The sequence below is a fragment of the Barbatula barbatula genome (genome assembly GCF_947034865.1).
Source record: "Barbatula barbatula genome assembly, chromosome: 23".
NCBI lineage: Eukaryota > Metazoa > Chordata > Actinopteri > Cypriniformes > Nemacheilidae > Barbatula > Barbatula barbatula.
In genome coordinates this window covers 17040469-17053696 of record NC_136786.1, presented here as the reverse complement: position 1 = coordinate 17053696, position 13228 = coordinate 17040469, and the positions used below count along the sequence as shown (strand labels likewise).

General features: G+C 40.0%; 1 protein-coding gene across 1 annotated transcript in view; it reads left to right on the top strand.

The window, feature by feature from the left end:
* The window catches only part of col11a1a (collagen, type XI, alpha 1a), a gene marked incomplete at its 5' end in the record, with an annotated part of 58166 nt that overhangs the window by 22726 nt on the left and 22212 nt on the right, over positions 1-13228 (top strand). The window contains 26 exons of the mRNA XM_079447632.1: positions 95-148; positions 245-298; positions 487-540; positions 621-674; positions 1578-1631; positions 1720-1764; positions 1935-1988; positions 2066-2110; positions 2281-2334; positions 2869-2913; positions 3148-3201; positions 4005-4049; positions 4166-4219; positions 4302-4346; positions 5066-5119; positions 5424-5531; positions 5656-5709; positions 7894-7947; positions 9494-9538; positions 9658-9711; positions 9810-9854; positions 10397-10450; positions 10530-10583; positions 10829-10882; positions 11003-11110; positions 12476-12565. Of these exons, the coding sequence (XP_079303758.1) occupies positions 95-148; positions 245-298; positions 487-540; positions 621-674; positions 1578-1631; positions 1720-1764; positions 1935-1988; positions 2066-2110; positions 2281-2334; positions 2869-2913; positions 3148-3201; positions 4005-4049; positions 4166-4219; positions 4302-4346; positions 5066-5119; positions 5424-5531; positions 5656-5709; positions 7894-7947; positions 9494-9538; positions 9658-9711; positions 9810-9854; positions 10397-10450; positions 10530-10583; positions 10829-10882; positions 11003-11110; positions 12476-12565 (1485 nt within the window). The remainder of the gene's footprint in view (positions 1-94; positions 149-244; positions 299-486; positions 541-620; positions 675-1577; positions 1632-1719; positions 1765-1934; positions 1989-2065; positions 2111-2280; positions 2335-2868; positions 2914-3147; positions 3202-4004; positions 4050-4165; positions 4220-4301; positions 4347-5065; positions 5120-5423; positions 5532-5655; positions 5710-7893; positions 7948-9493; positions 9539-9657; positions 9712-9809; positions 9855-10396; positions 10451-10529; positions 10584-10828; positions 10883-11002; positions 11111-12475; positions 12566-13228) is intronic.

The following is a 13228-nucleotide window of genomic DNA, read 5'->3' as shown; positions in this document are numbered from 1 at the left end:
CCTGCTGTTTGTTTTGATATAATGCAGAAATGTCACACATTAAGTCGGTTGTGTCTGATGATGATGTAATCTCTCTGGTGTCAATCATCTTCAGGGTCTTCCAGGTGCTCCTGGCCTGAAGGGAGAGAGTGGAGACCCTGGTCATCAGGTAAGATTGCAGAAATGATAGCCTGATAGGGCGCTTTATTTCGTCAATTTCTAATTGTATATCTACCAATCAAAATGATTTCTCTTTATATGACAGGGTCCAAGGGGTATGCAGGGCCCGTCAGGGCCTATTGGAAAATCTGGCAAGAGGGTACGTTTTTTGAACTTTTACAAAAAACGGAAAACTTTGTATACCAAACAGTCTAGCAGACATTTCAATGATACTTCGCAACTCAGAGACAAACAGACAAATTCATGGATTGAATTTTTTTAGGATACTCTGTTTCTGGTTATTAGCAGCATGCATAAGGGTTCTCAATTGTTTTATCCTTTGGACAGGGGCGTGCCGGAGCCGACGGTGCCCGTGGAATGCCTGGAGAGTCAGGATCCAAGGTACAAAACACAGAGACCCCGCAAAATTGATCAGCTACTGTGTAAGATGAATGCACTCATGTTTTACGTGGTCTTGACAGGGCGACAGAGGTTTTGACGGGCTTCCCGGTCTACCTGGTGATAAGGGACATCGGGTGAGTGGTCAACACACACTGAACTCAGGAGAACCTTTCAGAAGCTTGTCGTTGTGGGAGATGAAGTGAATGAACACCGTTGTGTAGAGGGGGTACTATTATGCGCAATATATAGCCTAAAGTGATTCATTTGTCCACATTTTGCTGCTGGTCTTAATGTGTCACCAGCACATGTTCATATAAAGCCATAACACTGAACGGTCAGTGTCACAAATAAAAACAGTGATCCTAGGAAACTGGGAAACAAACTAAAGAAATCAAGTCATATATTAGCTCGCTGTAGCTAATGTACAATGTTATGAAACAACTGTCATCACAAGCTTTTGTAATAAAAACAATTAGGCTGTCATGATATTGTCAGCTTTCCAGATGGAAGTTAACAAGTCTTTACTGTCATTGTTTATTTACTGCCATTATATTAAATTGAAGCATATTCTAGTTGAATACATGCAAATCCATTATCTTCATTCATGACAATTCATCATAATTTAGACACATACAGTACATTTCTCTCAAATTCACAAAACTCGCCACTTTATTTGTTATCCTATAGTGCACATTGTGACAATAGGATGCTAAACATGCAGAATATCATGTTGATTTGCTTTTTGGGAAAATGTAAAAATGGATTTAAATATTGTAAAATATGTCAAACGATGCTTCGATGACTACAATCTGCCTGTTAGCAGAAGAACTAATATTATAAGAAAAATATATATTCACAGGTGTTAATATTTTGACAGAATTGAACCGGCTCTTCTCAGGTCATTTTAGCATGTGCGTGTATTCCTTTTGTAGGCTGATTCCATCATTTTCTTGCCATTCATATAATAGTCATAATAAGGACCCCAAAACAAACAATAAACTCTTCTGGAGCATTGTAACTCTGTCTTTCTTTAACAGGGTGAGACTGGTCCTGCTGGACCCCCAGGACCTCTTGGAGAAGACGGTCCAAGGGTAAGCGCTCGAACAAACGAGTAACAAAAATGCAAAAGTAATAATTTTTATGTGATTTTTTTATGTTCATTTTATTTCTCAACTACAGGGAGAAGATGGAGAGATCGGACCTAGAGGTCTGGCTGGTGAGAGTGTAAGTGTATCTCACACGTAATAATGATAATTTAGTTAAAAAGCAGTGATTTTATGTCTAATGTGCCACTAGGGGGCAGACCATAACTAGATATCCTATTTATGATTCATTTCGAAATTCTGATGAGTATATTTGCATTGTTTAATATGAACCCTGATCTCTTTTCTCAGGGCCCCCGTGGTCTTCTTGGTCCTAGAGGGCCCCCCGGGCCACCCGGGCAGCCTGTAAGTGATTTTCAGTATAACTTGGTCTTCTAATGCTCATGGCTTTCTTTTTAATCACTGACCATTGATTTTTGCAGGGAATCGCTGGTGTCGATGGTCCGCATGGCCCCAAAGGAAATATGGTAAGAGAGCTTCTCACAGCCCGATGCATTTTGTTTGTTGCATTATGGTCGCATTTATGCCAAAGAGATCAGATGTCAACTACCGCATGTCAACTCATAGATCTGCGACAACGTTGTCAGTGATTTGACATGTTCTGGGTTGACACATTTCATTTGTCTGTGATGTATAGGGACCCCAAGGAGAACCTGGTCCCCCGGGACAACAGGGAATCCCAGGAACACAAGTAAGTACAAACACTCGAAAAAACATTTAGGCCGAATATGTAGGCTTGCTTGTTTTTATGTAGTTTGAATGTACTTTCCTATGTGCGTGATACCGGTTGGTTGCCTTTGGATTGGCCGGTCCATTTGCCATATATTGGTTGTACTTTTTTAAGTCTCTCCTGGTCTCACTAGAGGAAGTGGGCAACAGAAAGCATCTCATTCATAAAGCCCAACCTGCAGCGGTCAAATCAGCGAGCTCAGATTTCCTCACACACACAGTTCCATATACAAATACACTGGACCAGCCGCTGTAAATACACACATAGTAAACATACATATGCACACACACTCAAGCACGCTGTGCAAATACTAGTGACCCTGCCAATACACACACACACACACACTGTGCATACAGTAACAGTACAATAAGTCCATTATTGGGTGTGTGTCATCGGTTATGGGCTGCTCTCTACCTTAGCCTACCCCTGTATCTCCCCCTGCCCTGCTGCCATGGCAACAAAGCCTGAGATTTTCTGTCTTTTTTTGTTGTATAGGGTCTTCCAGGTCCACAGGGTCCCATCGGACCGCCCGGAGAGAAAGTAAGCCTGTCATAGCCTTCATTATTATGCATTCACTCAAAGCGTAATTCTTTTGAAACAGAAGAAGGCCTGACATAAATATGCATTTGAAGTCACAGTTATAAAATAATTACACAATGTCACCTTTTTCTCATTAAATAAGCACAGATTTATATCAAAGTTGTGACATTTATGTTATCGTGTATGTCCTTTTTCATTTAAACGCATCAAAATGATTTTTATTTCTCTTTGTAGGGTCCTCATGGGAGATCCGGTTTGCCTGGATTGCCTGGCGCTGATGGACCACCTGTAAGCATAAGATCTCACTTCACAGCTCCACAAAATTATATATTACCATTAGACTGAGACACGTTCTTAAATGAAAACGTCTCTGGCCCAGTATTGTTGCAGAATGATGAGTACAGGAGACAGAATACCATTACAACAGCCTCAACCTGCCATCTGCCCTCATACACATTTCACACAAACTGATGATAGTATAGCTGTAAGTTAATGATAGTATTTAGGCATCATAAAAGAGATGTGTGCATAGGAAAGCTCTCATCAGAAAAACAGATGTCTACCTTTATTTTAACAGTTTCTGTAAAACTCCGAACTGTTCTGTGGTGGTTTGCACATTTTGATATTTTTTGCTGTGTTGTGTTCTTTTAAAAGTTTGAGTCCAGTTACATTCCCCCTTTCGGTAAAGTGTATAGAATAAATATTAAATACAAGCCATTGAAATATCATCTTAAAGTCCCCCTGTAAGAGCCATCTTTGATATTAAAAATACATATTAAAATGTTTTACCTAACTGTATCTTAGCTTCATTTGCGTAGATGGTCAATAATTATGCGTCATCTGTGCGACGTGAATGGTTTGCGACATGTTTGTGATGTAGAAAATAGAGGTGGTTTCTAACCACGGTTTTGAGACTGTCTTTGGTGGTGCTCATATTAAAAACACCATAGACATATAAACCATTTTCATCACAGGCAACATTTGTTAGTCAAAGTCTTGACTGAGCAAATAACAAAAACACCACAGCGAAAATCACACACTCCTGTCACTCGCCTGACAAACACCAGAATTAAATCACCTTCTTTCTACAGGGACATCCAGGAAAAGAGGGTCCACCCGGAGAGAAAGGAGCTTTGGTGAGCAAACAGTACCTACTGTTATATTTCTTGTCATTCTACACAAATTTTTATCTCGTACTTAAAAAAAACTGTTAGTTCCTCGTTTAGTTAAATTCTCCTGTTGTCATTCCCAGGGACAACTTGGTCCCCAAGGGCCCATCGGCTATCCCGGCCCTCGCGGTGTGAAGGTAAAGCAGTTTGTGTGTTGGATTAAGATGTGTTGGCGTGAAGTGCAGATCTTTGACTGACCACATACCTTCTGTCTCACAGGGCGCAGATGGCGTTCGCGGTCTAAAGGGAGGCAAAGGAGAGAAGGTGCGTGTACATCGACACCAGATCCATCAGCTAGATGTTATTAGCTACTTGACTATAATGGCAGGTCACAGCGAGCGCTGAAATGCACTGAAGTGTCCACAATCCTCCACTTGTACATCACACCACACCAAGTGCTGTTTAATCATGCAGAGAGGCTGAGTGATCGCAACACTTATTACCTACTCAAAATCACTCCGTAACCTTCGATTGTGTCGCAGCGTTCTTTTGTGCAAGCCATCAACTCTTTTTGAAAGGATTGCTAATCAGGCTGATTACAAATATAAATGTAATTAGCTTGAAAATGACATGCGATGTTTTACGGTGGAATTGATGTTCGAGTGCCATCTTGAGTGGGCTAGCTGCGCCCAAATAACTCATATTAAGAGTGACTGGAGGGTACCACAAATTACATTATGCGTACAAACATATGCAAGAAAATTAGGAATAGAAAATATCAGAGTGACACACAAAATGTTATGAAATACAAAAAACGCTTTTAGTTAGCTGTGTCTTAGTCACCTTCATTTTATTAGTTGCTATGCATACTTGTTACATTCTTGAATGCAATGCTGCATTATTTCCACCAGGGGGGAGTGTAGTACAACTCTGTAAAGAACTGCCGAGATGCTGTATTTATATGCATAACACCTTCATCTCCTCCACAAGTTTTCCCTGATGTCTTTGTTAATTAAACCATTTTCTCTCATTCTGCTTTTCAGGGTGAGGACGGTTTCCCAGGTTTCAAGGGAGACATGGGTCTTAAAGGTGACAGGGTAAATAAACAACGTTCAGACACTTTGGCTTCCATCCCATGCTAATTTTAATGCGTGGATAAAATAAAAATACAGTAACCCTCTTCTCTCAACAGGTAGTGGTCTAGCTTTGTTGAAACTAGTAACTTTGTATTAGCACCTAATGTGCTATTGCTCTTTCTATGACATATCGCTTATTGCTCCCTGAACTCTTAGTAAGTCGCTTTGGATAAAAGCGTCTGCTAAATGACTAAAGGTAATGTAAATCTAATGTAATGGATCATTTAAAGCGTCTCTGATTAGCTGGTCTTCTGTGTGTGTTCAGGGTGAGCTCGGATTGGCCGGCCCCAGGGGTGAGGACGGACCGGAGGGCCCAAAAGGCCGCTCAGGCCCCAACGGTGAATCTGGCCCCTTAGGCCCTGCTGGAGAAAAGGTGGGTATCCGTTGATTATGGTTTACTTTCATTAGCGTACGGGGAAGAGATCTGGACCTTGTGTTTTGAATAATAATTGATTGTCCAAAGATGTGCTAATGATGCTTGGATTGTTTTTCACCAGGGCAAACTCGGCGTACCGGGATTGCCTGGCTATCCGGGACGTCAAGGGCCAAAGGTACGCACTTGTATTAAACATGACACCTGTACCTGCATCACCATGCTTTCACTTACGAGCAAGACAACAACTCCTCTCATTAGCATGAACTAATGCCCTCCTGAAAATGAATTATGCATGGTACAGTGAGCAAGGCTTTTTTATTATGGACAACTTATGTCAAGATTGTTCCCACCGCTGTTGGGGATGCTGGTCACGCAAGCTACAGGAACATCTCTGAGTAGAGATGCTTGTGTTTTTTCAAAAACAGCATCAGTTGGCGACCAGTGTTTTCAAGCCAATTTCTAACCAATAAAAGGTTTTTAAAAAGATATGTAAACTTTAACAACATAGTATTTAATCGATTAAAAAGTGTTTTTTCCATTTTCGGAAAAACAGAAAATGTGGCTTTTTTTGAGGTTTCGGACAGCAGCGATTTGCTTAGCTTAGCTTGGGCTGTGTTAGTATCGCTGAAGGATTTTAAGTTTGTTTGGTAAACATTTCTGGTTCAAGTTCATGCGTATTTCTGTATGTCAGCGTGAGTTCCTGTAGCTCAGCCAGTCATTGGTATGATTCCAACAAGTCCAGATCCTCATGATAACCTCACTCTTTCCTTGGTAACACCCTGATCTCACAGAAACAACTGGTTTCAATTCTACTTGTTGGCTAGGTCGCATTAATCTGTATGACTAAGTTTTTTTTATGAATTGTACAAAAACATACACTTATATAAAAAATTCAAGAATGGTGAAATCTTGTAAAATTGTTAAAAATGCTTGAGATCAGGCTGTTGATTCCATGCGTGCAGCCATGCACTGATAAAATCAATATATAAATGAAGGTGATGTGTTTATTGTACTTTCAAATATTTGTGTAAAACTTTATTTTAGCCATTGTAGGTTGATTTCAAGTGCTTGAGAACGCTTGTTTGAAAACGGAAAGGGATGTTTCCTGCGACTGGTAGAGACACAGATATTGCAGATTTCACATTTACTTCACATTTAAAGTGATAGTTTACCCAAAACGTTATAATTCTGCCATCATTTACTCACCCTCTCGTCATTTTAAACCTGTATGACTTTCTTTTTTTCTGAAGAACACAAAAGAAGATGTTGTGAAGCAAATAACCCCTTCACTGCATGGACACACAACCAATGGAAGTGGATGGGTTTTTCAATCTTCATTCGTGTTCTGCAGAAAAGTCATACGGGTTTAAAACACAAGAGGGGGAGTAAATGATGTCAGAATATTCATTTCTTTAAAGCTTCTCTTGGATTGGTTGGAACAAAGCCCATTTCTAGCAGACGTGCTGAATCGGGGTTAGATTTACAATCCCAGCTTCTATTTAGCAGGATTAAGGAACGATAGACGAGTGATGTGATTACAAGCACTTTGACATCCCATCATCTCCCTGTTGGTCAGTGATGGATTCGACAAGACTGCCAACTCTCAAATTATCATGAAGTGCACTTTTTAAAGCCAGCCATCACCGTCTGAGTGGTTACTTGATTCAGAGTTGTGGCATATGGGATTACCTATCCGTCGCTATTTCACCTTTAGAGTTTCATAACATCCTTTGTGGTAAATCAACCGGCCCGGCCCGGTGGTCTGGCTTTAAAATGAATGTGTAAAACAGTGTATTGATTTTCTTTCTCCAATGCTTATATTGCTGCCAGGATTGAGAAACACCGGTAAGCTCTTTTTAATTTACTGGATTCAGAAAGGGAGAGAAAAAAGTGAAAGTGAGTGAGTGCCGAGTAAGACTCTTCGGCGGTGACTCTTAATCGTCTGTTTGGTTGTTTATCTGACAGCTGCGAGTTTGTTTGGATCCGGAGTCTCTCTAGTGTTTCTGTTGAATTGTCTTCCCAGACCTTCTTCCTAGGAAAGATTCCCAAAGCTCCCCTGCGGTTAGCTACTAATCGAGAACCACATTGTTGGGATCTATCATACACTTTCGAAGGCTAGCTTTGTGCTGCTGAATTATTCTAATAATAAAAGCTTGCCAACAACAGGGACACAAAGTCTCAAAGCTGTTTAAAACTCCGGCGGCGTAGGACATTCAACAACGCTAATGCTAACATATTGTAATGGCATTTAACTGTCAGAATCGGTAGGAGAGTTGGGACTCTGGAGTTCATCGTTCATTAATATGCAAGTCCTGCACGCCTTCGTTTCCTCCCATAAGTCTTTGCTTTTGATTCGCAGGGTTCGACCGGTTTCCCCGGATTCCCAGGAGCCAACGGAGAGAAAGGAACCAGGGTAAGATGGATTCTTCCAAGTGTGCGCGGCATTATAACAAACACAAGTAAAGGGCTGATGGATTCCTTTTATGAAAGGATTTGTATGATGACTCTGTACAAAAACATGGACTCAAATCAATAAGTCACAACAAAAGATGCAGAAGCGATTGTGTTGACGGCGATTCCACATTGATCGTTCATCTGGAATATTATTCACGTTCACCAAGTCAAGCCGGCGTTTGAGTACATCAGGTGAAAGATCTACTTGTGATATAGTCTACAGTCACGATTACTTTTACCTTAAAAGTTGACTTTGCGTTCACATGGGTTTATTGCTGTATTTATCTCCTCCTGGGTTGTGCACATTTACAGGCTGTTAAGTCTTGTTTATGACGTCAGGTGCGTTCGAGTTATTTTTGTCGGCACAGACAGCATGAACTAATGCAGCAAGGTTTTAAATCAGCTTATAGACGTTCTCAGCAGTAACAACATAAACAAACGCTATGTAGCCCAGCCTTGACTTGCTGTAGACATCTGCAAAGAATCAATAACTGCTCAACAAACCCCATTAATGGAACACCTAAATAACCCTGCATTAGATCTCCATGAACAGAATATCCAGGTTAAAACTCTTCTCTTCTATACTTTGTATAATGTTGTGAGAACTAAATAATGTGACAATGGTCAATGAAAGCCAAATTAAACTAAGAACGATTAAACTATTTACCTTTTCACTTATATTTAACTTTACATATCAGCTAATATTTACTTTTATATAATACTTTATAGATTTCATATATTATCTACACCTAACGTATAGATATTTTTCAAATGATTTTAAATACAATTTTAACTTTATACATTTTCCAAAACAATTTTAGTTGTAATTGAAATTGAGCTGTAAATTAACAATACAGTTTTAGTTCATATTGAAAAGTGTACCCCCCCCCCCCCCTACTGTATAAAGTGACCCCCCAACAATGGTAAACCTTATAAATACAGCTGCAATTCCAAGTACGCTACAGCAATTCAGTCTTTTCCAACACCGGATGGAAACTAAACTACATTTTGGCATCCAGTTTAGATATCCTGCAAAAACCCATTATGGCACCACATGCATTGAGCTTACCAAACCCCTATGCTACTTGAAATGAGTAAAGCATGCTGACTACAGATGAGAAAAAAACGACTATTCCCCCTCATGAGAGACTTCTCAATTACTTCAGTCAGAATCTTAAAATACAACCTTCTTTTGTCAAATACAACATCTACAAAAGCATCTCTCAGGATTGTATATATTCCTAACAAAATTTCAAGTTAGCTTACATTTTTCCAAGTGTTTAGTTCTAACAGTTGCCAGTGGTTTTTGTGTTTCTAATAAACCCACATCTCATCTAAAAACAAATATCACTGTGGCACCCAGAGATCCTAAGGGATGGTATGCTTGTTTTCCCTTATACGCACTGACATCTCATCATGGAGAAAATAACTTTGACAATTGCAGCAATTTGCTGTGTACAGCTATTGAATTAGCTCAATAATTCATTTTTCATTTCTTTTCAAAGGGTTTGGCAGGAAAAGCCGGTCCAAGAGGGCAAAGAGGTCCAACGGTATGCAATGCTCTAATCCTTTAACCAACTCCTACTACCATGTTTACTAAGAAACATTCAATCTAAATCAAACTATGCATAAAGCTTTGCAGCGTCACTGAGCCTTGTTAAACTTTTAGGGTCCCCGAGGGGCACGTGGTGCCAGAGGTCCAACAGGAAAATCGGGCCCTAAGGTACAACTTTTGTATTCATGCCTCTAACCACGAAGTGGTTTATTTTCGTAAGCCACTACCTTTAAACAGTCGTTATATTCTCTCCTATTATCTCACAGGGCACAGCAGGCAATGACGGTCCACCTGGTCCACCTGGTGAAAGAGTAAGTGCTACCCAGAATGCACTGCATCAGAAAACGTTTTCATCCCTTAGTGCTGTTAGTAAGAGAGATGCATTTTCAAGAAGCTCAGCATGTGGGCGAACTCCAGATAAGAGGACTTCCCAACCGACTCTTGTTTTCATCTGGAAGCTATTATAGATTTATAAAGATCTCTTCAGCATTAGACTACTGGAAGCCTGTAGGCAAAAGCTTACATCACAGCGAAACCTGATGTTGTGTTGTTTGTTTCTGGCATGCCTCTGTTTACCTCTCTTTAATGTGATTTTCCTCTTTATTTGTCCGTCTGGATGTTACAGATGTTTTATGTTGTTGTTGAATGTTGATTCAGACTCTATATAGTTTTGGTTCATAATAATTTATTAATGTGTTGTGTGTGTATATTAACTCTGCAGCTTCCATTTTATGGATTTGAATGTATTATATCTTTCATATAGTCTATTTTTTTGGTGTTGAAATATGGCGATCATGCGTTACTAACTTATTTATAAATTAGACTAAATGTAAATTTTTCTTGTCTGTTCCAGGGACCTCAAGGCCCCCAGGGTCCTGTTGGTTTCCCAGGGCCAAAAGGTCCCCCTGTGAGTACATGTACTGTTTTAAACACCATGGAATCGTCTATGTCACGTAACTAATACTTTATTTATTTTTGTTTTGTAGGGACCAGCTGGAAAGGACGGGCTGCCCGGTCACCCTGGCCAGCGCGGTGAGACGGTAAGTGAATTGTTGCACACTTGCTGCATCTCAGCATTAGCTTGAATATCAGACATCATTGGTCAGGTGTTCAAGCATGTGGGTGCATCTTCCTGCTCTGTCTGATCGTCTGGGAGATGCTCGTTTGTCACATGTCTGCTCATGGGAAATTTGTTTAGGATGATGGATGGATAGATTAGATAGATTGTCTACTGGCTATTCAGTCATTTCAGATTTTCATTTATTGCTGTTAAATTTGGTCCTAGGGATTCCAAGGCAAAACTGGCCCACCTGGACCTGGAGGGGTTGTAGGGCCTCAGGTGAGTTTTCATGTGTTTGCATTGTCGGTTTGCATTGTAGATGTATTTTGGTGCCCTTTCGTTTATACAAAAACTGAACGGCTGTCAAGCTCACAAATGCTTATGTAATGTTCTTGAAAGGGTCCTACAGGAGAGACTGGTCCCAATGGTGAGAGAGGACATCCTGGACCCCCTGGTCCGCCTGGAGAGCAAGGTCTTCCAGGTGCTGGTGGAAAAGAAGGTGCAAAGGTAAGTTTCTGCATGTTTTACACACAGTACATATTACTGATAGTTATAAAAAACATAAATACATAATCATAGGCCATAACCACTATAGACAATAGGGAAAGATTAACAGTCTTTGTTTGATTTTAAAAATATAATTTGGCATAGAATGGCATAAAAAATTATTTAACACCAACATTTTTTTTAGAAACATAAATTAGTCAATCAAATGATAGTCAAGGTTATTGCTGTATTTTTTTAAGAAAAAAAAATACCATGTAGATGCCCAACAACCCGTTCTGTAGCGCATTACATTTTTACACAACCTAAATTCTGCTTTTGAAAATATGGATGGAATTTCTTCGAGCATCCGCCCTTCCTGTCTCGGTTTCAATTTCTGCCACTCCTGAATGGAGACACTTTAATCAGCTTGATCGGCCCACTTTAGACGGTCCGTCAGATGTGAGTGAACGCACTGGAGGCAGAGAGAGTGCTGCCACAATCTGACTCTTTCTGAAGTCTGATTTCACTTGTTGGTTTCCCAAAGTTATTAGCAAAATACCACACTATTGTAATGCTACTCAGTGATCCAATCAAAATGCACATCATCTACTAGGTCGTAAGACATGGAGGTCAAGTGAAGATGTATTTTTTTGTAGGACTACAATTGTGTTAAGCAAATCTCCATCTTCTCTCTCAAAGCTCTCAAGTATCCAGTCTGTTGATGGATAAAGGGCCCGTCTGATTGAAGTTAACTGTTTTATGGAACTTGTTGGCCCCGAAAGACACAATGCAAGTTTTTGTGAGGGTCGGCTTCATTGGTTTGAAACAGACAATTACTAAAGTACAAAGAAAAAAATACTTAAAATAGTAGCTTGATTCTCCCAATTTCATTGCTGCATCATTGGCCTAACTACGGAAGCCGCAAAGTGCCAAACAAAACAACAAATCGCAAAATAAACAACAAATCTAAAAGCCAAAAAACTAATCCTGAATCACTATTACAAATCTGAAAACACATTAACAAACCATAAAGCACAACAAATATTCCAGAAACAAAATAACAAGTCAGAAAACACAACGACATCTATTTTCCTGACCAATGACGTTTCGGGGAATATATTGGTTAAATTTAAACACACTTTAACTTTAATTGTGCTGTAAAGTAATAAAAGTCATTTGAATGAACAATTCTGTTAATACTTTTGTAGCAACACTTGATTTTAAGCAAACTAGGATTTTAGTTTAAACCGAATCAAGCTCATTAGAATCAACCGACAATCCATTTTGTGGTTAAAATGTATATTTATTATAAACTTTATGGCTATTTATACCCTAAATGAAATCAATATTGTAATTGTCTAAACCCTTGCGACTGTCCGTCCGCAGGGAGATCCAGGTCCTCAGGGCAGTCCTGGAAAAGATGGCCCTCCAGGTCTGAGAGGATTCCCAGGAGAGCGAGGTCTTCCTGGAGCGACGGTAAGATCACGGCTCCGCCGCAAATGAATCGCGCTGATGTTAAAGGGAGTTACACAGCAGATCTGCCTCATTACAGTCAAGGAATTGAACCAGAACACTCCGCGAGGACTTTGATAGGACGAATAACCTTAACAGATTTGTTTGAAACAAAAACACAATAAATTGCTTGCGGATAATATTCAGCTATACTTCACTTTACCAAGTTTGTTGTTTTCCTTTATATTCATGATCTGGGCAGCGAATGATTTAATTGGAAATGATGCCAATTAGATTTTGGGAGACGAGGTTGTTTGTTCATTGCTGATGTTTGATCTCAAGGTCAACGGCGAGCTCTGGCTTTCTACTTGGAAGCTGATTGTTTTCTACTGGCCGATTTTTTTCCCATCTTAGGACAGCAAGAGTCATTACTGGGGCCACTGTGTGTGTCTGCCCTTTAGAGAGGCAATCTCAAGTCCACAGACACACACACGCACGCAAGGGCACCCTCCCCAAGCCCTGGCACACACAGATGCACCCACAAGGACATTTATAAAACATATACATCTTCAGGCTGTTATTCCCAGATGGAAGTTTTAGTCAAGACTGCATAAACAGGCAGCAGACCTTATAACACTGACACTCAGAACTCAGAAAATTCATTTATCTCAGCGACCTCAAATTACC